At 45.0% G+C, this 25,587-nt stretch overlaps 1 protein-coding gene across 3 annotated transcripts in view; it reads left to right on the forward strand.

Annotated features, from left to right (window-relative positions):
* The window catches only part of GOLGA4 (golgin A4), a 2,156,782-nt gene that overhangs the window by 725,081 nt on the left and 1,406,114 nt on the right, over window positions 1-25,587 (forward strand). For all 3 annotated transcript variants that reach the window (XM_069613207.1, XM_069613208.1, XM_069613209.1), the window contains one exon: window positions 24,905-25,092. In XM_069613207.1, coding sequence (XP_069469308.1) covers window positions 24,905-25,092 — 188 coding nt within the window. The remainder of the gene's footprint in view (window positions 1-24,904; window positions 25,093-25,587) is intronic.

Raw genomic sequence — 25,587 nt, forward strand, 5'->3', positions numbered from 1 at the left:
CAACCCTTGAGATGGTTAATGCAAATGAAAGGGGAAAATCCAAAACTATTGAGATGGTCAATCTGCCTGCAAGGGTTTGATTTCACCATTGAGCACAGGTCAGGGTGTCACCATCAAAATGCTGATGGACTCTCTAGGATGTATATCATCGACTAGAGGTATGAGGTTCATCCAGGAGTGGATTAAATCCTCCTGTCCCTTAGTCTGGGGGGGGCGAGTGTTAGGGAGAATTCTCTGTTTAGGCTGAATTTCCCTACCTAGTGAGTCCCCCAGCAGCTTTGCTGGATTTCTGGGGTTTAATTTTTTTCTCCTGCCAAGAGTGAGACTCTTTTACCCTCACTCTTGGACATGTTGAAGTGTGTTTTCTTGGTTAAACCTTGTGTTGAATGGGCTATGGGGTCTCTTACTCCATAGGGCCTCATGTATTTTTGTGATGTGGGTCACACAGCACCCTCTGTGCCGTGACCCAGGGGTGTCCTAGGGACTCCCCAACATAGACTCCATACCCTGGGACTGACTACTGTCTCCCAGGGCATGTAAAGTCACCAAAGACTTTGCTAGTCTTGAATCCTGAACAGAACCAGTACAAACCATCATATTGTGGACGTACTGGCTGGGGCAATTCGATTGCCCCAGGGTCTGTTAGTCGAGGGGGCACGTCTCCGTCCCCCCTGATCGAGTTTTGGCTGGTGGCAGTGGAAACTACTTTTTATATTCGACCGCGAATATTTCCCTATGGGATTTCCCATTGTTTTAGGCTAACACATTTAATTATTTATTTACGGTAGCCTTAAACATACCGCCGGTTTATATATTTATTTTTATAACTCCGGTTGGGACTTTTTGCCAAAACTTGATTCTAAAATGGCGTTGGTGTTCGCCTCTGTAACTCTGACCCAAAGTGGAGCCCTTTGTTCCACTTTTGGCGGGCTTCTCCACAGAAGCCCTCCAAAGTGGTGCCACTCTGTCTGGGGTACTTAGGAGGGGGGGAGGGGGATTTAGGCACCCTGGACTGAGTTACCTTGGTAACTCAAGTCGCACTCCGTCCTGATTGGCCCAAGTGGTGAGCCGCCCGGCTCACCACTTAGCATGTTTGAGTGACAGCTAGGCTGGGTGAATGGGGGTTTGCTGCATAAAAGCAGGGCTTTGGGGACTGGGACTTCAGAAGTCGCCACAGGACCAAGAATCCGACGAGGGAAGAGCTGAGCCGACCTGCTTCGACGACACCACCCGGTGGAGCCCTGCTGAACCGTCTCACCACTTTTTCCCGACGACCGAGGAGAACTCTTAACGGAGTGGCTCCTTCCCTTGACTGGTGGGGACAACCAGTTTTCGCCTTCTTTCCGTTCTTTGAGGTATCTCGTGGCCGCCTTGCCTGTGCCAAGCACCCCGGCAACCGGAATACCACACTTTACCCCCATACCGCGAAAGTCGGTACCAACCCTTTAACCGGAGGACTCCGCGGCTGGTTTCTTCCCGGGCAGTGCAACGACCCTCTTCTTCTGCTCTTCAGCGAGAACTTCTTCTCCCCTGACCGACGTCGAGCCCTGCTGCCACTGCCTGGAACAACTGCCACCGCTGGAGGATCCTTTCCGCTTAAGGTACTGTGTTCTGCCTGGCTTCCCTTGCTACCGACTGTACGGGGTAGATTTAGTCCCCGGCTTTCGAACCTGGGAGTGCCTGGGACACTTTGGCTAAACTTTCTGAGCCACTCTAACCTCTTTTTGACTCTTTGCAAGACTTTGAATCTCTAACTAACAGTGTGATCTTGGGCACATTTTCGCTCCGGCTACTCTAAGAGTGGGCCCTGCCTAGTGACTTTTGCTCACCTGTGACTTTATTCTTCTTTAAGCCTATTGCAAGTGCTCTGGACCTTAGAGTGGTGTGTCTAACCCATTTCTGCTTTTTCTCTCCCTTTCTTGGAAACTACTAGAGTGTCATCTAACGTTAAGCACTCACCTCTGTTTTAATTAAGTGGTGTTTACTTAGAGTTGTCTAGATAGGAGAAAGGATTGAATCTACTTTCATTATAACTGTGTTGAAGTGCTTTTACTATATTTTTGCTAGAGTGTTTTTAACTTATGTGTATTTTAAATAAATAACTATATACTTTTGAAACCAAGCTCTGGTCAGTGTTTGCTTGTGCTATTGTGTTTTGGTACATATTGTGTATACTTTACATACTGCCTAACTCTTCTTGAGAGAAGTCTGACTGCTCAGCCACAGCTACCAGGTAAATCTGGGTGGTACAGACTGCTACCAAAGGGGTTTACTGCTCTACCTGTAGTCTTAAATCTTTTGCAGTGTTCCCCAAGGGAACTGCACAGGTTTCTGCCTAACAGCCCGTGTCTAGGATATATGAATGTGCAACTGAAAGGAAAGTGTGAAGCTGATGTTGGTCTGGAATTTACTGAGGTGCAGTGGGAACAGGCTTTAGTCTTTGTTAAAAATGTGTCTCGGAACGCACAGTTCCAGTTGATGCAGCTCAATGTGCTCCACCGCACAAATATAACCCCCGGCAGACTGGCAGAATGGACATTTTATGTATATGCGACCCCAAACTTGCCCCTAGTGTACTCGAAGGAGCTGATTTAATGCATATGTTCTGGAGTTGTGCCTGGGTGCAAACCTTTTGGCCCTGCATAGAACAAGCCTGCATGAAAACTGGGATTACTAGATATGGTTGGAACCCGCTTGAATGCCTTCTGGGCGTTTATTCTAGGCCAAGTAAGTACATACATGCAATTCAATTCATGGACCTTGCTTGTGTCCTAGCAAAGAGGTGCTTGGTTATGTCATGGAAATCTAAAAAGGGCCCCCACTATGAATTGTGGTACAGGGAGTTTGAAACATGGTATTTGGCTGAGACGAAAGCATGGCTTGAAGCCTTAAACGAAGGGAATGAGGGGTTCATTTTCGATGCATAGAAAAGTCTCAACATTGCAATGTTCCACCTATCAGACGGCAAACCGCCCTGAACACTGACTTACTGTCGCTACTGTTGCACACTGCAAGGAATGCACCAATATCTGATATACTATCCCCCACTAGGAACACCTGTATGGGGACTCCAAATCACATATATTACTGTATTTGCTGCACAGCCTGGATTTAGCTCCACTCAACGTTGTGCTTGCCACCCAAGTTCTGTTTATTAGGAAGTTAAGCTATTGGTCACAAGCTATGACAATTCTGAGTAACTAACACTTTGCGGTATCACTGTTACTGTACGGACTATAATACTAGAGTGAATACTTACTGCTCGCAGTGCTATGTACAGTGAACCTTTTTTCAATAAACACGTTTCAAAATATATGAATGGGGCAATATCAGCCGCCAGATGTTTTGCAGTACATGCAGGCATATAGAAAAGTGAATTGTGTGGGTTTAAGAGCCCTTAACTAAGCAAGAATAGTATCCGCTGAGACTGGTTTAAAATCAAGACATGACACTAGGAGTAGAGTCTACCTCTGTCAAGATTCTCTGAACAGAGTTCCTAGGTTCTCACTCAAGACCAGATTTGTAAATGGTAAATGCCTCCTTCAGGGATGGCCAAGTACCCAACTCAATCAAGAAAGTCACAGTTAAGAACACAACATAAACCCAAAAGAACCAATTAATCTGAGACCAATTACAAATTGTCAATTCCGTCTCAAAATCTTTGATAAATTTGTCACTGCACAGCTCCAAGCCTTTGTGGAGCATAACATGCTCTATGGCCGACAGTCGGGCTTCCGTCCATCCTTCAGTACCGAGACAACTCTCGTGGATCTTCAATCACACATGTTCAAAATCACGGATGAAGGGAAAGTCGGGATGTTGATCCTGTTAGAACTTTCCGCTGCTTTTGATTTGATAGATCATGAATCTCCCCCTACCTCTTATTTGATATTGGCCAATGTTCTAAGGAAGGTGTTGGCTGGTTCCACTCCGTCCTCTCAAACCGAGAGTCTAGAATTCAGTGGGGTCCAGTTTTTTCTCCCCCCAGCACCTATCAAATGCAGCGTGCCTCAAGGCGCATCCATTTTGCCCATGCTCTTCAATCTTTATATAAGAACGCTCTGCACTCTCCTTCACAATTTGGGTGCATTTTTTACAAACTATGCGGATGACACTCAAGTGGTCATGGAAATTAGTAGTGCCCATTCCAAAGACTCCATCACTTTATCCAACATTTACGGCCAAATTGAAAGATGGATGTACTGGCTAAGTCTGTTGATCTTTGGTTCTCAACAGGCCCTGGGCAAAATTAGTCCAGACTACAAAGAATTCAGAATAAGAGGCAATGAAATCCAAGTCCAACAAAAAGTAAAAACACTGGGAATTCAATTGGAGGCCTTGTTAAATGCAGATGCCCATGTACATTACCTGAACCAAACCTGCAACTACCATCTACGCCTACTCAGGAATAGTCATCCCTTCATCACAGAAAAGAACTGCGCCACCATTGCTCGAGCAACCATCCTGACCAGACTTGATTATTGTAGTTCGCTACTACGTGGAGCCTCAATTTCTAATCTTAAGTGCTAAATCATTCTAAACGATGCAGTGCGTATTGCTAAAAACATCCCCAGAAGAACTCACATATCAGATCACAGAAGAAATGTCCACTGGTTACCAATACAGGAACGCATATGTTTCAAACTGGTCACCATAGTTCATCGCTACCTCTTCGTCACAGCCCCTGAATACCTTACACCATTGGTTCCCCCGTATCTCCCCACCAGAACCATTCGATCGTCCAACCAAGGACAAATATAGGGCCGAAGGGCCAAATGCACAAAAGGTCTAGGAAGATCATTCCCCATCAAAGCGGCCTCTTTTTGGAACACACTGCCACTCGGACTCAGATAAGAACCCGACGTAAAATCCTTCTGAAAATCTTTGAAAACCTTTCTTTTTAAATGAACTAAGCTCCTAACATAGCCTCCCATCAGGGTAAATTGTCCTGTCTCTCTGTGTTCTGTCGCATTGTGTTTTTGTTTGTGCCCTCTTGGCTGCCGGCTGCCGGCGCGTTATACATAGATAAATAAAAATAAAATAAATAGGTCCTGGCTCTACACCTTCCTGCATATTCAAAGATATGTGTTCCTGAAACGATTGAATTTTGTTAAAGAGGAACATGTTAGAGGACAAATGAGCTTGAAGAAGAGTTCCTTGATCTTGATTCTCTGTGAGCTTGTCTCTCCTTCTTGTTCCCTCTACTTCCTGCAGAACAAGGTACTCTTGGTATGATATCCAGAGACAAGGCTCTCTTATCTCAAGGACCAGGATTGGACACCTTAAAACAGGCTTGCTTTCGTCCAATCCCCTGTGGCCTTTTACATATACAAGGGGGGGATCCCCTACCTCTTCTTTGATTCACTTTGGGGCCTAGAAGGACATCAGAAAAAATTAATTTGGTCACTGTTAGAAGAGCAGTCCTTTCCAGTCCTCTACCAGAGGTGAAGACAAGTGTTCCGAGGCAGAGTAAAGTTCTGCCCCCTACCCGTCCCAAGAGCACACTGGGAGAAACTTTGAAAAAAAGCCAAGGCCCACCACTACGGTAGCACAACTTCCTAGGCTGGGAGAGCAGAGACTGAAAATTACTAATCTTGCCCTAGAGCCTCCTGCTGTGGTACTCACAGCAGCCAGAAGGCCGAGTAGCCAGGCCTCCTGTCTTCATCATTCGAACCGTGTTTGCCTTTTTCGAACCACCATAACTTGCAGTGCTGCTTTTGGCACTCCCCTTCAAAATTTGGACCGCTGTTGCTGCATTATCGAACCGGCTCAATGCTGCATCGCCCCAGCAGATCCTTGCCACATGTCCCGCTCGAGCACCAGTGTACCATGTAGAGGACTTTGAATTACTGTGCCATTGAAGCAAGCATCAAACCATCAGGACTTTGCATTGCAGCTTGACTCGAACTGCTGGATCATGGTGTCACTCATCGACCAGAATCGGGGGTACTGATCGGTTTCAAAGAGTTTATGGTGACCCCTCAACCTACAATTCTTGCCTTTTTTCTTCCAGCTAATGTATCCTGAGTGCCTACACACACATATTTTGTGCCTTTTCTGTCTTCATTTACAAGGCTGTGTTCATAGTGTTTAGCTGTGTCTGTTTTACCTTTTGATTGCAATCACTGTTGGTTTATGGAAGTGTGAGGGCCGTGTAGGCGTGTTAGCCACTACTCATCTCTGTATTCATTTTATTACAGCAATATTCCTTGCAATTATGCAGTTGCAACCTAAAGTTATATTTCATTTTGAATTGAGGTTTTAAAATAATTTTTGAGGTTGGTTTATCAAAATATACACAATGTACCGTACTTGTGCATGGGGCCTACTGACTACATGTGTTCTTGGGCATAGATTTGGAGCCAATCTGCCAATGGTCTAGATTAGTGATCAGGATTGATGAGGGCTCTTTGAGAGTTAAGTAGATGCTGCACATTTGATAGCAATTGGCATATTATGCTTTCTATTCTTATTCTGCACAAAGGTACAAATGTAACAGAAAATAGTAATGGAGGGGCAGAGGTGATGTGAGGGAAGATGGTAGCTTTAAGCTATACACGTGTGTAAGTGTTAGGGAGATGGAGCAGCTAGAACCCCGAAGTGGGTAGGATGGGCAAAAGACATTGATTCTCTTGGATGTCTTTTTATTTTGTTCTCTTCGCTCAACATATATATTTCACTTTCAAAGAAACTGCAACTCCTTTGGGAGGTTTTCTTCCTACATATTCTAGAACTTGGCAAAAAAGTGCATTGTATTTGGCCATTTCGATTTTGTTATTAAACCTGATATGACATTTATTTTACTACTGTACAAAATTTTCATTATTTCCATTTATATTGTAACTGCAAACAAAACTAGCGTTACTATTGATGTTGTTACAAAATGTTACAAATTAGCCCCCATTCCCTTGTAAAAGCTTTGAGAGCTCCTGGCGGAGATGCTGATAATGACCCCAAAGTGTTCCAGAAGTAGTTGTGCTTACGTGAAAAATAAATGTATAGCAAATATTGAATAAGCAAAACATGGAAAGGGTGAAATTGATTAACCATGATGATGCATTGGTCCATCGAAGTTCTGCCACAGTTCTGACAAAATGTGCCTTTTTGTGCAGAGTAAGCTCTCCATGCAGTTCCCGCTGCGTCTGTGGGGGGATTAAAAACGGGTACAACGTCCTTTCATCGCAGGATGTTTTTTCGCTAGATTTTTTGCAGCAAATTTCTTTTCGAAAAAACCCATAGAACTTTTTAGGGGGGTTTAGTAAATTATATATATGAGGTGTGGGTGTTTGGGAATAAATACAAATTAAAGAAAATGGGGGGGTTTTAATTTAAAAAAAAATCGATGGGGTTTTTTCATTAAAAAAAAATCACGGTAACAAACCCTGCGAAAAAACATCCCGCAATGAAATGACATGGAACCATAAAATGATGCCTGACATGGTCTTGCACATTGTTGTACTGCTTACTAGCTCAGTCGGAGCCAGAGATGAGTGACTCATTTTAAAAAACCTGTTAAGCAAAATGAGTCCTTGAACTGTAAAATGAATAATGGAACTCATAAAAGTAAAACAAATACATTTTTTAAAAGTATTGGAACTCAGTTACTATTCACTTCGACCTATGATCTGCATCCAAATAAATAGATACACAGGTGGCTTTCTTGTAGCTGATGTTTTAAAGTAACAAGTTACTTACCAATGGTAACATTCTTTTCGATTGGATGTTCCTCCCACGTATTCCTCATCTTATGATAATTATCCTTCCAGCTTCAGCTGCTTTAGAATTTTTTATTTTAGACAGTGGGCGCTGTGTGCTGTCTCGTCGAGTCGATGTACCTCGAGGGCCTACGTTCGAATGTCAACATTATCGGTGTAAGAAGCGCACACAGCGCCCGTTGGCTTCAGTTCTGTTTTTCCCCTCCTGAAGAGGAATTACCAGGCTTACCATAAACCATAGGCTCCAAGAAAGAGTAAAGTGTAAGAACATGTAAATTCTAGGGCGCAGAAGGCTGGGAGGGGCGATGAGGAATACGCAGAAGGAACATCAAATTGAAATAACATTACCATATGTAAGTAACTTGTTCTTCGAATGGATTGTGTCCTCCCATGTATTCCTCATCTTGTGATAGAGATTCCCAAACCAGTAATAATTTGATGGTGGGAGTACGAATTATATTTTGTTTTGACTGTTATCATGGACTGAATGAAGGACCGCTTTTGCAAATTGTCCTTCCTGACTGGAAGATGAATCCAGACAGTAATGTTTCACAAACGTGTGAATGGACGACCAAGTGGTTGCTGAACAAACGTCTTTGATTGGGACACCTTTCTGAAGAGCAGCAGAGGTTGGCATGCCTCTTGTGGAATGTGCTCTCAAGTCTTTTGGCGGGTCTTTGCCCGCTAATCTGTAACATTCCCCAATAGTCAGGATCATCCCATTTTGTAACAGCTTAACCCAATTTAGGGCCTGTATAACCAATGAATAGTTGGTCATTTTGACGTAATTTAGCCTTTCCTGATATATAAAAACTTAGAGACCCTTTTGGGTCCAGTCTATGTAATCTTTCCTCCTCCTCCTTTCCTGGATGAGAAGGTGGATAGGAAGTAGGCAAAATTAATATTTTACGACAAGTGAAAGTCGGAGACTACTTTTGGTAGAAAAGTAAGTTTCACTCTCAGAACATTCTTGTCTTTATAGAAAACCGTATGTGGGAGTTTACAAGAAAGTACCTCCAACTCGCATACCCTGCAGGCTGACGTTATTGTGAGTCGCAAAACAGTTTTCAAGGTTAACAGCCTTAATGGACATGGGTGTATAAAGACAAAAGGAATGCATGTTAGATGTTTTAACACCAGGTTAAGATCTCATACAGGGACTTTGAATGGAACTGGTGGAAATACATTAGTAAGACCCTTTAGGAATTGAACAATCGGAGGGATTTTATAATATGAATCCTCCTCTGAAGAGCGTTTGAAAATAGATAGCGCTGCCAGGTAACTTTTAATTGTTTCAATCTGGAGCCCCAAATTCGCCAAGTGTAACAAAAAAGAAAGTACCATAGATGTGTCACATAGAAAGGGATCCACATTCTTATTCCTGCACCAGCTGCTGAACTTGTTCCAACTCCTAAACAAGAGGGTTGGCCCGTACTCTGTCAGGGACTGGGGTATATAGTACTAAAGGCAAAAATAAAGGGGTGTCCTGACAGCAAGAAACATCTGGTTTAGCAGTGGTTTAAGTCACTGTAAATGTCTCAAGGAAACTACATATACCGTGTTTGTTATTTACACATTATGTGATCTCCTCATGTAAACTCTCTATTTTGTAGATGGCCAATTCGAATTGACCTAACCTAGTTGAGACTTTACACACACGCACAAGTATCTAATGACAATACATTTGTTTTACAGTGTTTTATTTGTATTCAATAGGACAGCATAGAGTGTGTCGTTTAAAGCTGCATGGATGGAAAAATGTGCCTTATGTTGCTTATAGACCAGGTTTTGGTCAAAATGTCCTGCTAACAAGAGATGAAGACAACGTTCTACATGCATTTTTTGCTTAAATATTTCTTTTTGAATACTAGTACATGTCTAGAATTTACATGCCATTGGCTTCCTTTCTTTCTAATTGTTTTGAATGTTCTTTTTCAATATATGCTTGAATTGTTTTTGGTCATACATTTGTATGAATTTTATATTGCAATAAATAAATGTGAAACCTACACAAGTGCTAGGATCCAGCGCAACTTCTTCAAAATAGAGAGTTTACATGAGGAGATAACATAATGTGTAAATAACACAGTATATGCAGTTTCCTTGAGATATTTACAGAGACTTAAACCACTGTTAAACCAGATGTTTCTTCCTGTCGGGACACCGCCCTATTTTTGCCTTTAGAACTTGTTCCAATGCCAGTGGTACAAAGATTTTGTTGCTGGCCTTCTGGCCAAAAGCAAGATCTCCATTATGTCATCCGGGAGGGTCCCAATCCTTGTATCTCTATCTCTCAGAAACCATGCATGAAGTTTGAGAGTCTTGACCTCTGGATGGAGAACCCGACCCTCCTCTTGCAAGAGAATGTCCTCTCTTTCTGGAAGACGTATTGGAGGGCAGATGGACAAGTCCAGAAGGTCCGGGTACCACATCCTTCTGGCCCAATCCGGGGCAATTAGGATCATGGATTTCCTGAACTTTTTCAACATCCTGATCACACGAGGAATGACACAGGAACTGAAGGAAACCCGTACAGGAGTGGAAATTCCCAGTCCACTACGAACGCTTCCCCTGGAGGTCCTCTTGGTGGAAATTCCCTGGAGCAGAACAGTTTGCTCTTCCAGTTGACACTGATCGCGAACAGATCCACTTGATTCTCGAAAGGGTGAAGATTTCTTGAAGGACTTCCTGAGCTAGTTCCCACTCGGGGAAACTGTGCTCTGCCTGCTCAGAGCATCTGCCGCCATGTTCTCCTCCCCAGCTAGGTGAACTGCCGATAGAGAGATTCCTTATTGTAGTGCCCAGAACCAGAGCTGCATTGCCTCTCTGCACAGTGGTAGTGACCCTACACCTCTTCTCTTGTTGAGGTAGTACATGGCTACCGCAATGTCCGTCATGATCAGGACATTCTTTCCCCGTACAGAGGGCAGGAAGGCATTCGGCGCTAGTCTGATTGCCCTCAGCTCCAAAAGGTTTATGTGTAGTTTGGACTCTGATGGACACCAATGGCCGCTGATTGTCAGGTCGTTGGCGTGGCCTTCCCACCCAGTGAGTGAGGCATCCGTCACTATAGTTATCTCCAGCCATGGCTGCCAAAAAGATTCTTCCTTGAGAATGTTGTCCTTGCAAGCCCACCGCAGAAGTTCCTGAGACCCCCTGTCTGGAACTTTCAGGTGGTCTGACATTCTGCCTGAGAATTGGGACCCTTGAGTCCTGAGAGCCCATTGGAGGGATCTCATTCTGAGGTGACCATCTGGAACCAGAAAAAGGCAGTATACCCTGAGACTGAGCAATCTCAAAAAATCGAATACCAGAAGATGCTTGGCATTCTGAAATTTGATGACCATCTGCAGAATATGTTGAGCTCTCACCTCGGGTGGCGAGGCTTTCCCTGAGGTAGCATAAAGGAATTAATAAATTGGAGTCTTTGAGAAGGTATCATGTGGGACTTATTGTAATTGAGAGAGAAGCCCAGTCTGTGGAGAGAGTGGCAGGTTACACTGAGATATTCTCGGGCTTGCTAGGGTGAACGTCCTCTGATCAGCCAATCATCCAGATAGGGGTAGACGTGAATCCCCCCTCTCCTGAGACTCGCTACCACCACTGCCAACAACTTGGTGAAGGTCAGCGGGAATGGCAGAACTCGATAATGAGAACCGCCAACTGCGAATCTCTGCTTGTGATGGATAGGCAGATGAAAGTAAACATCCTGAAGGTCCAATGACACTAACTAGTCTTGGAGTTGGAGAGCCCGTGAGATTTGGGAAAGGGCAACCATCTTGAACGTGTCTTTCCTGAGGAACTTGTTCAAGTTTTTTAAGTACAAGATGGATCTCGATCCTCCGTCCTTTCTGGGAATTAGAAAGTATGGAGAATACCAACCCTTGTTCCTTTCCCCCACAGGTACTGGTTCTATAGCACCTTTCTCTAGCAGGGTCAACATTTCCTGCACAAAGGGCGGATCCAGAACTTTGAAAGAGTTGTTCCCCGGTGGATGATCCTGAGGCCTTTTTTAAAATGGAAGGCAGTAACCACGAGCTACTGTTTCCAGTGCCCATGCATCTGAAGTAATACCCTGCCATTCTTTCAGATGCTTAGTAAATCTGCCTCCCACTGGGGTCTTGTGAGTCAAGGCCTCAGAGTGGTTTTGAGGCGGCTGAAGTGGCGGCTCAGGGTAAAATTGCTGCTGCTTGGGTTGGCTTAGCACCTCTCCCTTATCCACCACGAGGGAATCGTCTCTGGCCTCTTTGACCGGCTTGTCCTCTTCCTCTTCCAATTGAGGAGTAGAATCTAAAGGACTTACCCCTCCAAGAAGATGAACTGGAATAGGGGTCTTGAGGCTGTCTAATGGCGGCGCTAAGGGATTTAGCCACCGCTTTCGAGGTCTGCAGCTTTTCCAAACTCTCATCAGCCTTGCTGCCAAACAGCCTTGAGCCATCAAAGGGCATATTTTAAAGTCTAGACTGCACATCTGGTGCAAATCCGGACTTCCTCAACCATGCAAATCATCTTAACACTGTGCTAGTTGCCATGGATCTGCTGATGCTGTCGCCAGTATCCAGACATGACTGGAGGCATTCACCCATTGCCTTCTTACCATCATTGATGATTGCCAGGAAGCAGTCTTTCTTCACCTTCCGGGATGTGGTCAGCCGCCAGTTTTAGTCCCACAGGGTAAACATAAACCTTGACAAGGTACAAGTTGCGTTAGTTGACTTTAATGCCATACTGCCAGCAGTAAATATTTTTCTAGCCCAGGCATTTTAGGGGTATGCTGACTGCTGAGTAGATTTAGCAGCCTGAACCACCAAACTTTCTGGTGTTGGGGGTTTTGTCAAATACTTTGGGTCGCTGCTGGGTGGCTTATATATTTTAGCAGTATTTTTATTTACTGCAGCCACAGTCTCTTGTGTTTCCCAATTTACGGAGTCGCTTTTTTGTAGTTAAATGTGAAAGGGCAAAATTGGATCTTTTTGGAGACCTTGGGCCTCATTGCGAGTCCGGCGGTAACCATGCCTGAAATTCCGGCAGGTTACAGCCGGACTCGTATTACCATTCTGCCTCCGTGATTACCGGAATTACCGGGGCATTACGACCCCGGTGACCAGGGAATTCCGGAGGCGGAATTAGTTAAATCCCCATTCCCATTGAGTCCCATGGGACTCAATGGGGAAGTGGAAACACCGGCACCATCTCGTGCTGGTGCCGGTGTTTCCATGTCCGCCTGCAGGCGGGTGGTGGTAAACCCGCCAGGTCAGACCTGGCGGGAATTACACCTCCCGCCTGCAGAACTCAAGATCACCTAGTATGGAAACAACAGTGGCAGCGGGTTTACCGCCACCGTTCTTTCCATCCTGGGTGACTCGTAATGAGGCCCCCTGATCCAAAATATCTGTCAGATAATCCTGCTCAAAAGAAGGAGTAGGCCTGTTCCATCCTAAAAACTCTGACCTTGCACATCCGCTTCCTATATGAGGAGTCAGCGTGATCAGTAGGATATGGTTTACCAAATTCCAGTTCGAAAGAGGTATCCAGCCCACTGACTGATAGAAGGTTATCATACAAATCTTTTAATCTAGACTATTCCGATATGAAATCCTCAGGAACATTAGGGGTGCCATATTGTAACCCAAAGGGGAGGTGTTATCATCTGAAGGTTCATTATCTTCACAGATAGATGATAAAGACTTAGGGCCTCATTACGACCCATGTGGAATGGGTTAACGGGTTCCACTAATGGATGCGGACCCGTAACACCATTCCGCACGATTATGAGGCCCTTCGCGGGACCTGGAAAGGACGCCTGGCAAAACCAGGCGTCGTTACCGGGTCTCGCGAGGGGACCAGGGAGCTAACAACGGGCCGGTCGTAATCGGCCCGTTGTTAGCTCCCTCTCCCGTTGAGCCTTATGGGGGCACAAATGGGAATGGGGAAGGTCCAGGCCCGGGTTCCCTGAGGGAGGAATTACCAGGCCCTCCGAACTCAGAATGGCCTGGTAATTTCCTATTCAGGGAACCCGGTAAAGGATCCCGGTTTGGCGCAAGCCATGGAGCTAATAGCTCCATGGCTGCTGCCAAACTCGTAATGAGGCCCTTAGTCTTTCTTTGGCAAAGGTTTGAAAATGTTTTCCAGGGTTACTCTTGGCTTTGACAACTTCAACATAATCGTCAACGATTTTTTCATTCGACTTCAACACTGGCATCGACGGTGTCAGCGTTTTCGACTTCTTATTTTTTTCCAAAGGAACCCTCGATGGACTGGATTCCTGACTAATCGAAGCCCCCGACGATTTCTCATCGGATACAGATTTTACTCAATGCTATACTGGCTTATGGCTCGGTTTTGAAGACCTAGTCTTTGACTTCCCTTTGTCGTCCTGATGCAGATCGACAGGGGCATGGGCTTTCAGCTTGTCCTTCGAGGGGGTCAGCCCGCATTCTCGAAGCTCTTAAGCATTTAATTACGAAATGCATCCCATTTTTGATCACCTCTGCCAAGGAATCACTAGAGGTCGAAAAAGTGACCTAAGACGCTGTTTCTTGGCCTTCTTCGAAGAATGGTGCCATCGACTTCTCGATCGAGATCTTTTACATCTTTTCCATCTAGGAGAATCTCTCGACTCGTCAGACTTCCTTTTTGAGCTCTTTGAAGGAGACTTCGAAGGCAAACTCCCCACCGCCAATTTACCTTTACGCTCCCACAGAGCCTTTTTGGTCATCGCCAGTCGGAGGTATGTGACCGGTACCAAGACACCACAGACATATGCAGTGGAGATCAGTGATTAACATCTGCGATCCACAGTCACTTATTGAAGCCCGTCTTAGGTGTTGATGGAGCCGGCTGGGAAGACATTTTCAATGATCGAAAATAGCTAAGTTCAGTGAGGATCCGAAGCGCGCTGTAATTCTTCAAAGCGTTAGCTCAGAAAAACGGAACGGAAGCCAACGGGCGCTGTGCGCGCTCCTTATACTGATTATTATGTCGACAGTCGAACGGAGGCCCTCGAGGTACATTGACTCGACGAGATGGCACACAGCGCCCCCTGTCAAAAAAATGCCCATAGCAGCTGAAGCTGGAAGGCAAATTATCATAAAATGAGGAATACATGGGAGGACACAATCCTTTCGAAATTGATGTTTTACTGTGGCTGTCCGCTCACTGAAACTTGAAGTGCCGTTTTCCTCCTTTTATGTCATGCTCACTTCTTGTGAGAGACAGGTAGTGCAGGAAATGCAGCATCTTAAAGTTTATAGCTCCTTGTGAAGTTCAAGAGATAGCGGTCTGTGGTGGGTTCTTACGGATACCAGAAGACACCAGATCCAGTAAGTGGCTTTAATGTCTAACACATCAGTGTAGATCATAGGTATAGGGACCCATTAAGAGGACACAAACACTATCAATAAAGTTTACAGGCTCATCCAAGCCTGGATGTTAAAAAGCATTCTAGCCTTAAACCATGACAAGACAGAGCTGATAGTGGTGGTACAGGAACCAGAGTTCAGAAGCTTGGCCCAGAGTACTCACACTTTCAGGTAGCAAAATGTAAGATCGCTACTGAACAGAAAGTTAAAGCACTGGGGATCTACTTGGATCAAAATCTCAATATGAGTGCCCAAGTTAACAATCTAGTCTTGGCGTCAGCATATTATATAAGACTACTATCACAGATACGTCCATATTTTATGGAAAAAAAGCTGTGTCACAGTAGCTGGAGCCATAGTCAGCACTAAGATCAACTATTGCAGTAGTCTCTTGGTTGGTGTAGCTAAAGACGACTGTGTTAGACTTGACTACAAGTGATCCAAAACAGTGCAGTCAAGGGCCATAGTTGACCTCAAAAGAAGAGATTGCATATCAGAGTCAAGACAAAACTACACTGGCTCCCTATTGGTGCCAGGATAGAATACTGCTTGCACCCGATTACCTACAAATGCCTGGCCGGATCCAATCTCCAGTACTTATTATGAATACTAAAAAAAAACCTGTTTTGAGGGTAAGCAGATCCAATGATTCCAACTTGCTGGTGGTGCCAAGATCCAAGCTTACTCTGGTCAATAGAAGTGCCTTCTTCATTGCTATTCCACCTGAATTGAGAGAAACCAAATCATTGGGCATGTTTAAAACTAAACTGAAAACACATCTGCTCAGATAACCGTATGTGCTCCTGAACATCTTGGGCCTTGCTGTCTGTTAATGTTTGTCTGTCCCTTGTTTATGACCACCTACCTTCAACTTAGCGCCCTTATGCCCCCGGGCCCTTGGTGCCTGGTATAAATATATAAATGTAAATGTAAGCGTCGGACAATACATACACCAGTTGCCATTCACACCGTTGCCAGCCTTAGATGTAAATGACTCCCTTGCAACACTCATTCAGATACAATCATAACAATACACGACACCTTACATTCTGACATTGCTACATGCATCCACAGATACCTGAGACTACAACACCTCTCCCTGCTTTGAAGAATCAAAACATTTGCTTACAACAAACAAATGATTCCTCAGACAGCTTAACATGGGAACCTACCATGTGCCACGAAGCACACTGCCATTTCAACAGTAACCCCACAACAGGAAGAACCCGATCGGCGTGATCACCCTGAACCAAACACACTACTTCCCTCAACAGTTCATCATGTAAACTGATAAGAGGACATAGAAACATTTGGAAATAACAAAAGGTGAACCCATAAATGCATGCAGTGAGAACCCACTTAAACAAATAGGGCACCAAAAGAACAACTGTCTGCACTACACAGGTAAAACACGAAACTTACTAAAGACTACGGCAGGATAGTGGACCTGAACCACTGTGCTGGTGGTGCCAACCAAAGATTACAGGAGGTACAACGCCTGTAATACTGCATTGCATTTCCTCACCAACACACCATCCTCACCAACCCAACTCCTTGCCAACTACACGTTCACCCTTCCTTGAAGGAAGAACACCTTAAATTCAACCAAGAACCAAACTGTCATTTCGAATGGCTTGTGTCTTCCAACGTATTCCTCATCTTTGATAATCAATATTCAGCGTCGGCTGCTTCAGAATTTATTTTTGGCAGAGGACGCTTTGCGTCGATGCAGTCAACTCGATGTCCCTCGAGGGCCTCTGTCTCGAGGTTGATCTCTACGAAGGTATATATAGCAAGGGCATCAGCGGTTGGCTTCAGTTCTGTTTTTCCGAGTAAGCTTATGCTTCGAGAACTACGGCGTGCTTTTATTGTTCATTTGCGAAAATGTCTTCATCCTCGTGCCTACCAGTCTGAAGGCCGGGGTCAAGAAATGTAAGGACTGCGGCTTCAAGATGTCGATAACAAGATGTTGAGTACAAGACCTGTGCCTGCTCGAAATGCCAGTCGATGACCAGAAAAGCTCTGAAGGAGCGAAAGGGGAAATTGGTGGTAGGTAAAAACCCCAAGATTCCCCATAGACTACCCTGTCCAGAAAACCTTCTTCGGACAATGCGAGAGGCTACTCTCCTCAAAGGAAGAAGGTGAAAAGTTCCAGGTCGAGGAGTGGCTGCCACCACTCCTCGTCATCGAGGAAGTCGAAAAAGAGGCTCCACTGGTCGCCCTCTTCGACTTCGTCGTCAGACTCCTCTCCTGAGAGAGCTTTATCCTGTCCCACAAAAGCCTCTACTCCTGCCGAATGGGAAGCATTTAGGTTAGAAATGCTAAAGTTATTTGAGAAACAAAAACCCTCGACGAGCCATGCTTGTACCGCGCCTTCTAAAGCCAGTAAGGAAAGAGCTCAAGCAAAATCCCATGCCCTCAATCCTGGGATGAAGGGCAGATCCTCATCGAGAGCCGTTGAGGCCTCGACCCAATGAGAAATCATCAAAGGATCCTTCGAGCCGTAAGTCGAAGCATAAGTCGAGATCAAGGTTGTTGACACCATTGTAGCTAGCTGCGCCATAAATGCCAGCTGCGCTATCAACGCCAATGACACCTTCGACACATTTGAAGCCTTTGATGTGTCGATGCCGAAAAAAAGACTTCAGTAAAAATATTGAGCGTAGAGTTCAGAATTTCTGAAGCCTTCGATGCCATTACAGATACGACTTATAATCCTTTACCAAGAAAGGATCATTTCAAATCACGAACCTTCATTCATGAGAAAAATGAGTCGTTGGATAATGATGCGTCATTTGGGCTACAATATGGTACACTAAATGTGCCTGAGTGTTTTATATCCGAGGATTCGAGGCTAAACGATCTATGACAGCTTGCAAACAGCCAGTGGAGTAGTCAGTTCACTATAGCTAGAATTCGGTAAACCTGAGGCTGGTGAGCATGCAGATGCATCATATAGGCAGTTAATATCTAAGGTTGTAGATTACTTGGGATGGAGTAGACCTACCTTCCCCTTCGCGCAGGATGATCTAACAGACATCCTTGATAAGAGTCTGCAAATGGATCCCATTTCACCATTCCACATTTCTCTTCAAAAAAGGGTGACTACCATTTGGGAAATGCCATAGTCAAGTCCGGCAGTAAACAAAAACCTAACTAGAAAATACCGCACATCTAGTAGTGACGCCAAATACTTGTCAAAACACCCCACCCCAGAAAGTCTGCTGGTGCAGGCAGCTACGGCAACTTCAAAACAAGCAGCTTACCCAACCATCCTTCCAGATAGTGATGACAAGAGAGTAGATGCATGGGCAAGAAAAGTATTGTCTGCAGGGAGCATGGCTCTTAAATCGGCCAACTCCACATGGGTGTCCAGACATTTGGTCGAAGCAAAATTTGGTCGAAAACCAAATGGTCGAATTTTTTTATTTATTTATATATTTATTTTTCGGGTTTTCGTTTATTAAAAAAAAGGGTTTTTTAGAAAAAAAAGGGGTTGGGGGGGTTTGGTTTGGTTTTCGACCAAATTGGTTCGACCATTTGTCCAGTCGACCAATTTTCTTCGACCAAATGTCTGGTAACCCTCCACATGTGCCGTAGCAAACTTTTCACTGAATGGGACTGTATTTCCATGGCAGCTGAGCACATTCCCGAGGGGGAGGAAAGAGACAGATTCTTGGCTATTTTTAGAGACAGCAAAGAAGCCATGTGTGAGTCTCTTCAGTCTGGTCTGGATTCTGCTGACTGCATCAGCAGGGCCATGGCAACAAGCACTGTAATATGCAGATTTGCATGCTTGAAGTCTTGTGTGCCAGATGTGCAATCCAGACTCCTTAACATGCCTTTTGACGGGTCTCCTCTTTTTGGCAGCAAGGACGACGAAAGCCTTGAGAAGTTGCAGACCTCTAAGGTCTGATTATCCTCTACTGATACATTTTTATATTACTTTTCAGTAATAAAACTCTTAAACCAGAGTTCTAGTTCATCTTCATGATTTATATTGCATTCAATTCATTAACCATTTCTTAGTGAGGAGACAATCAACATGTCCACATTTTTCATGTAATGGTTCATTAGCCAATGCATTTCGGAATAATTTCCTTCGTCAGGGCGAACCAAAGTAGTGCAAAACTCATTCCAAGTGTTAATACAAAAGTAACTACTTTCAATCTGTCCAATGTAAACCAAGCGCGGTTACAAAAGCGTGTAAGCGGGTCTGTTTGCCGAAATCTCCGCTTTCTTTAAGTGAGCCGAAAAGTCCAAGCAGCAGTGTAAACTGCTGGGGTTCGTCTCAGCTCGTAATGTAGCACGCGAGTTCCTGTGTACATACAGAGAGCGACAGCATAGCCTGGTATGGCTACCAAGCTTTTTTTGCTCCACAGATATTTTGGGTCTGGGTGTCTCTAGACCCTTTGCAGTCTGCTCCTGAAGATTTCTATACATTGTTTGTTTGAATTCAACAATTTCTAATTGTTTATTTTTCAAGCCGAAACCAAGTTTATTTGAACTTCAAGTGGTGCCCACTTTCTTTGCATTGCATGGATCCTTACCAACAGCCACTGATTCAGCTGCCTCAAAACCTATGTGGTCTTGAGTCACAAAAGTGGGATGCAGGCTGTCTCAGCATCTGAAAGAATGGCGAGTCATTACTTAGGATGCTTGGGCATTGGAAACAATAGCCCAAGGTTACTGCCTTCCCTTCCTTCAGAGACCTCAGAACCATCCCCCGGGGAGCCATTGTTTGAGGGTTCCAGATGCCCTCCTTGTGCAGGAAATTTTACCCTGCTAGAGAAAGGTGCTATAGAACCAGTGCCTGCAGCGGAGAGGAACAAAGGATGGTACTCTCCATATTTCCTAATCCCCAAGAAGGATGGTGGAATGAGACCAATCTTGGACTTGAGATACTTGAACAAGTTCCTCAGGAAGGACAAGTTCAAGATGGGCACACTTTCTCAGATCCTTCAGGCCCTCCAACTCCAGGATTCAATGGGATTATTGTACCTTTAAGATGCTTATTTTCATGTGCCAATCCATCTCAAGCACAGAAAGTACCTGAGGTTCGCCACTGGCGGTTATCATTATCAGTTTCGGGTTCTGCCTTTTGGGCTCACCTCTGCCTGAGGGTTTTCACCAAGCTGATGGCGGTGGTGGCAGCCAGTCTCAGGAGATGGGGGATTCAGGTCTACCCCTACCTGGACGATTGACTGAAGCACTGGATCATCTCAACGTCAGCTGCCACTCTCTTCACAGACTGGGCTTCTCCCTCATTTTATGACACCTTCTCAAAAGCTCCAATTCATCGGGGCTGTACTGGATACATCCTTGGGAAAGAGCTTGCCACCCGCGGTGAGGGCTCAAGACATTCTGCAGATGGTCTCCAAGTTTCAGAGTGCCCAGCGTCTCCCGGCCTTCAATTTTTTTCCAGAGGCTTGCCTGAGCATGCAATCCCTTCAATGGGCTCTCAGAACCCAATGGTCTCAATTCTCGGGCAACATGTCAGACCTACTTCAGGTTCCAGACAGGATCGCACAGGATCTCCTGTGGTCACCCTGCGAGGACAACATTCTGAAGAAAGAACGTTTTTGGCAAATATAGCCAAAGATAACAGTAGTGACGGACGCCTCACTCACGCGGTGGGGAGCCCACGCCAACGATCTGGCAGCCGTTGTTGGTCTTCAGCAGCTGAAGGCCTTTCTGCCCTCTGTATGGGGAAAGAATATCCTGATAATGACGGACAACACAGTGGGCATGTACTACCTCAAAAAGAGAGGAGGTGTAGGGTCACTACCACTGTGCAATGCAGCTCTGGTTCTGGGCAATACACGAAGAATCTCTCTATCGGCAGTTCACCTAACCCGGAGCACCTAGAAACGAGGGAAAGAAGGAGAAAGGTTAGAACAAGAACATTTACCAGCTTCTTACCTGATTCCAGAGCCATCGCATCGACGAACCAAAGGAAAGACTTTATTTTTAAACACGTCGCATCGCCAGCAGCAGCGCCGCGCTGCACTCACCATTCCTCACAGCATCGTCACGTTTCACCGCAGCCTCCTGCTTGTTCCCGCCGCATTCCGGCACCTAGGGGGAGATAAAGACAATAAGGTGAGCCACGGGAACATATAGAGGAATACTGGTTACCACCCTAAGACCTACCTGATTTACCACCGGGGGAATCATTCCTCTCCTCGGGTCGGCGCAGCTCCCACTGCACCATCGCCGTACCCCGGCCCCTAAGGGGAAACAAAAGCACAAGAGGGCGAATCAAAAGGACAATCAAGGGGAGCCCCCTCCCGCCATAGACTTACCTAATTTTACCGCCGGAGGTATAACTCCTCGACTCTGGTTTGTTTTCTCTCAGCACCTGAATAAAGGAGAAGACCACAGATTACAGGATTGGATAGGAGTGATGGTCAGGCATTTGAACTCTTACGAACTGTATACTTACGGCGTCTTGCCGGGAGAGTCAAAACAGCCCTGGAACTCACCAATTCCTTCGACCAGTGGAGCAACTGGTCCATCACGCGCCCCTGCGCTCGAAGCAGGATGGAGAGCTCGCCCTTTCAAACCATAAGGTGAGACTTTAGAGGGGACATCGGAGGTGGTCAGTGGGGAGAACAACGGGGGTGGGGGGAATTTATGCTCAACTCCACGGGTGGTTAATTCCCCTTTCTCCATTCACAGAAGAGTACTCCTACCGGCCAGACAAACGACACATCTCGGCCCTACGCATTACGCTGGAGGAGGCCGCAGCAGCCCAGATCAGACCGGCGCCTCTGTGGGAGTCAGGTGAGCGTAACAGTGGTACCCAAACCTTCTACACATGTCCATCTGCCCTCCAATTTCTCTTCCACAAAGAGAGGACCTTCTCTCGCGAGAGGAGGGTCGGGTTCTCTATCCAGTGGTCCAGACTCTCAGCCTTCACGTATGGTTTCTGAGAGGCTGAGATACAAGGATTAGGACCTCCCGGATGATGTAATGGAGATTGTCCTTTCTGCCAGAAGGGCAGCCACGAAGTCCTTGATCCATTGCCGTTGGAGCAAATTCTGCAGCTGGTGCAAGGACAAGAATATAGACCATTTGCTATGCAAAACACCAAAGGTGTTATCTTTTCTACTATACCTAGCCAATCTGGGGCTTCAGGTTGGAACAATTCAGGGCTATTTGGCAGAGCTATCCATCCTTAAGCACTGGTCTGTGGAATCCTCATATTTTAAGATCCTACTGGAAGGACAATTTCTGAACGGACTCACCAATGTGTCCCTTTCCCCCATCTCCTTTCAAGGTTCCAGTTTGGGACTTTAATCTGGTGTTAAAAGGTCTTATGTGTGCACCTTTTGAACCTCTACATTCATGTCCGTTAAGGTTGCTAACTTTTAAAACCATTTTGTTGGTAGCACGAAGTTCAGCCCGCAGAGTGAGTGAATTGCAGGCACTACCATCTAAACCACCCTTTACAATTTTCCACAAGGATAAAGTTGTCCTGAGGGTTAAGCCTTCATTGTTATCTAAAATTATTTCAGATTTTCATGTAGGACAAAACATTGTATTGCCCACTTACTATCCTCCACCTCATCCTGGCAAAGAGGAGAAGAGGTTACACAGATTGGATCCACGTAGAGCTCTAAGCTTCTACATCTCTGTATTATCCAAACTTCCTATAGATAATCAGCTTATTATAGGCTATACAGGTCACAAACTGGTTCAGGCTGTGACAAAGCAGACCTTATCCAGATGGATCATTCTACCAGTTTCAGAATGCTACAGGCTGGCGGGCAAAGATCCTCCAGAAGGCTTGAGGGCCCATTCCACCAGGGGCATGGCTACCTCTATGGCTCTGCAAAGAGGTGTCCCGATCAAAAACATTTGTCGACAGCTACTTGGTCTAATATACTCACATTCACGAAGCATTACTTCTTTGATTCTTCCCTCAGTCAGGATGGAAGCTTTGGAAAATCTGTCCTGCATTCGGTTCATGGAAACCATTGAGAAAATTCTTACTCCCTCCACCAAAACAAACACTGCTTTGGGAGTCTATCAAAGATGAGTAATATGTGGGAGGACACAATCCATTCAAAGAACAAGTTACTTGCCCCTGGTAACGTTCTTTCGACTAGATGTTCCTCCCATGTATTCCTCATCGCCCTCCCAGCCTACCACAAAGTCGAATTTTCCATGCTATTATAGCTTTCGCTCCTTCAAAGCTTAGTACGGTCAAACCCGTGGGTAGTCCTACTGAAAGAAAAAACAGAACTGAAGCCAACGGGTACTGTGCATGCTATATATACCTTCGATGACATCATCCTCGAGACTGAGACCCTCGAGGATATCGAGTCCACTGCATCGACGCACAGCGCCTCTGCCGAAAAGAAAATCTGAAGCAGCTGAAGCTGGATATCGAATATCAAAGATGAGGAATATGTGGGAGTAACATTCAGTCAAAAGAATGTTACCAGGGGTAAGTAACTTGTTCATTTTTACCTACGAAAATGACAAACACCACCACAACCAAATATAATAACTAATATAGCACCCATGCCCTAAACCATGACCTAATAACCGTGAACAAATGTGGCTTCCGTACACCATGCCCTAACTGCCACAGAGTCATGCCAAGAGTCATGCCAAGTAAAACGATAATCACGTGGCACCTGTGCCCTCCACCATGCCCCATAATTTACAAACCACAACCAATTTATAAGGCCTGTAAAAAAAAATACCATTTATTAAGAACCAATAAGTGGCGCAGCACATTGGAATACCTCGAAACACAGAAACCGTGTCCCTATATCAAAGCTGAAAAGATCGTCTTTGCTGGTGGTTGTTTTTTCTTTTACTGGAAAAGCAACACATTTCTCTTTACATTGCTTTGTGCAATAAGGCCCATTAGTCAACTCCCTGCGCGGCCTTTTCAGAATGGTTCACATCAATATACACCCTTTTGAAACTTCTTAACGAGGTTTCTCCTTGCTAACCATATTTTTGTTGAGTATTTGTAAATCTTCTTGTCCCAAAAGTTTTAACCTGAGATAAGTACAAAGCAAAGCTTGAGGATGAAAGTAAAACCAAAAACGGAAACCTGTCTCAACCTATCACAGGTAAATGGACATACTTCCGTATTTCTAAGTTCCACCTAACGTGTACGTACATGCGCTGCCAATGTGACTCAATTTCTATAGCTAGTATTGTAGCTAACAGCTGTTAACAAAAATGTGCACACGCTTGCTGTCAGTGCATAATACGCTTGCTGACTGCTATTTCCCTGGTTTAACCATTTGAGAATCTGCGACTGCTGAAAGAGGCGTGGAGTTAACATACCTTTTAAGGTTGTCACTATTTCCTCTTCAGGGTGGCAGTGTGTCCCTCCCCAGATACAGCAGGCATGATTCATGCTTTTAGGCGAGTCTTTTTAGATATGACTTCTCAGTGGCCCAGAGGTCCACCTGCATGCAAATCGCTGATAATGGCGAACCCCTGCGCCGGCCAATCCGGAGACGCTTCGGTTTTCTAATATTTACAAGTGCCACATCAGCAACTGTTTAGAAGGGATTTTATGCCAGCTGGTTAAATAAAAACAACCAACTGAATGCCGTTGCATTTGAGTGTTATGAGCACAGCCGTGTTTTGACAGAGTGTGTATAGCAGATACGGTAAGGTAAGTTAACGCTAAGGTTGGGAACTTGGTACTTTCACGTTTGTCATGCAAAAGAAGACTGAAGGTCTGATATGGGGTAGGATATTTGGCTGTGCTTGTTAAGTTGTTAAATAATTAGTGACGATTCTCACGTCTTAAATGTATTTTAGAGATAAAACATTTTGCATTATCTGTAGATGGAAGTGGAGATGCCGTTAAAACTCTTGAAAATCTTCAAGTGAGGGTGAGACGACAAGAAAATCTGCTTCAGCGCTGCAAAGAAATGATTCGGTCTCACAAGGAGCGCTCTGCCCAGCTGAGCAACGAGAAGGACACATTGCAAGAGCAATTGCAAGAAAGGCTACAGGAGCTCGAGAAAATGAAGGTAGGGAAATGGAGCACTCTGAACGTTTTAAGTTCAAGAGCAACAGGAGATTGTCATTGGAATTTATTTATGTATTACATTTGTTGATAGAGCCTAGACCCAGAGGTATCATGGCGCTAGTTACAGAAAGTGCAGTACACTTTTCAAAAAAATGCAAAAGTAGGCATATGGGTTGCAGTAGTAGGTAGTAGAAGCACATTTTATCAAGTAGGTGGTAGAAGCACATTTTGTCAAGCCTCACCTTATGGTAGGGGCTAGTTCAGGAGTGCAGGCAAGTATAATTTCAGCCAATGGCTGCTAAAGGTAGAATAGGTCAGATGCGGGTAACAAGCATGTACAGCTAACATGCTGCTAATGTCAAATAAGTAATTTTCTGGGAAATTGCAAGTATAGATGAGTGCTGCTAGAGTGTAACAGTAAACACTATTGATGTGCCAAGGCAGGCATACGGTCACAGGCAAAATGGGTATGCGTGTGCAGACTGGCAAAGCCTCA

Source organism: Ambystoma mexicanum, chromosome 5p (genome assembly GCF_040938575.1).
Source record: "Ambystoma mexicanum isolate Mex_15411 chromosome 5p, UKY_AmexF1_1, whole genome shotgun sequence".
Lineage (NCBI taxonomy): Eukaryota > Metazoa > Chordata > Amphibia > Caudata > Ambystomatidae > Ambystoma > Ambystoma mexicanum.